The 1,064-nt window shown below is 45.8% G+C and overlaps 1 protein-coding gene across 1 annotated transcript in view; it reads right to left on the minus strand.

Moving 5' to 3' along the window:
• The window catches only part of LOC103468887 (ras-related protein Rab-26), a 38,151-nt gene extending 37,346 nt beyond the window's left edge, over positions 1-805 (minus strand). The window contains exon 1 of the mRNA XM_017306033.1: positions 238-805. Coding sequence (XP_017161522.1) covers positions 238-423 — 186 coding nt within the window. The 5' untranslated portion in view covers positions 424-805. The remainder of the gene's footprint in view (positions 1-237) is intronic.
• Positions 806-1,064: the final 259 nt, after the last annotated feature.

Consider the following 1,064-nt stretch of genomic DNA (forward strand, 5'->3'; position numbering starts at 1 on the left):
TTAATTCACCTGTGCCAACACACACACACACACACACACACACACACACACACACACACACCTGCATGCAATGTCGTGTCATCTGCAGCATGAAAAAAAAAGTGTACATCTGTTGTATAAAAGTGGGCAACCCCATGATACGATCAAATCGCCCCTCGCCCTTTTTCTTTATAACATTGTTTTCATCTAACTGGTTGACATAAAGTAAACCTCACCTGCGCTTCTGGTTTACCTCACCTTGAAAGCGATGTCATAAAACTCGTTGCTGCTGCTGATGGAGGGTCTGCTGGGATGCACCACGCCGTTCATCTGAACAATGCTCGGGCTGCTCCTCGCAGCTTTCCCGACGCCTTTCCCGCCTGGGCTGCCAGCTGACGGGCTGCTGTTAGGGGCTTTGCCTTTGGCTGCCTTCTTGCGAGACATCGCTTTCTCCCCACCTCCCTCCCCCAAAAATAAGATTTCAACAACTGCGGTGTCTCTCTCTCTCGGTTATTTCAAACTACAACCTCAAAGAAAACATCAACCAAATCCACGAGAAATGGGATTAAAAGAAAGTTGCAGCTGTGCAGAAGTTCGCTGTTCTTTCACCTGTGCGTTGAACGCATCTTTCTTGGCAGTTCGCTGCTTTTCAAAGTAAGAGTGAAAATGTCGCAAAACGCTGCTGGCTGCGTCTTTCTGCAGCTTCCTGCTCCTGATGTCCTTCTGGTTTCAGGACAACAGCCTCGGCGCTGAGAGCGGCGGCAGCATCAAGTGCGTGTGATGCAGTAGAAAACTCCACCTTCACGGGAGATCAAAACTTACAACTACTGATTTGAAGCAAGCGGCAGAAACTCGCAAAACACGCTTAGACTTAAGAGAGGTGGCGATTTGGACAGAAAAGATGGGATTAACGTACAAGAAACAAACATATTGAAAGATTGATGATGAAAACAGGGCGACACTGTCCTTGGTGCTGAAAGCTTTTCTTTACTTACATCCAGATTTTATGAAGAGTAAAATCTACAAAAAACAAAATCAATCTTGTAAACCATTATTTTGCTAAACGTCRTGAAATCCCACATTTA

This window comes from Poecilia reticulata, linkage group LG8 (assembly GCF_000633615.1).
Source record: "Poecilia reticulata strain Guanapo linkage group LG8, Guppy_female_1.0+MT, whole genome shotgun sequence".
NCBI lineage: Eukaryota > Metazoa > Chordata > Actinopteri > Cyprinodontiformes > Poeciliidae > Poecilia > Poecilia reticulata.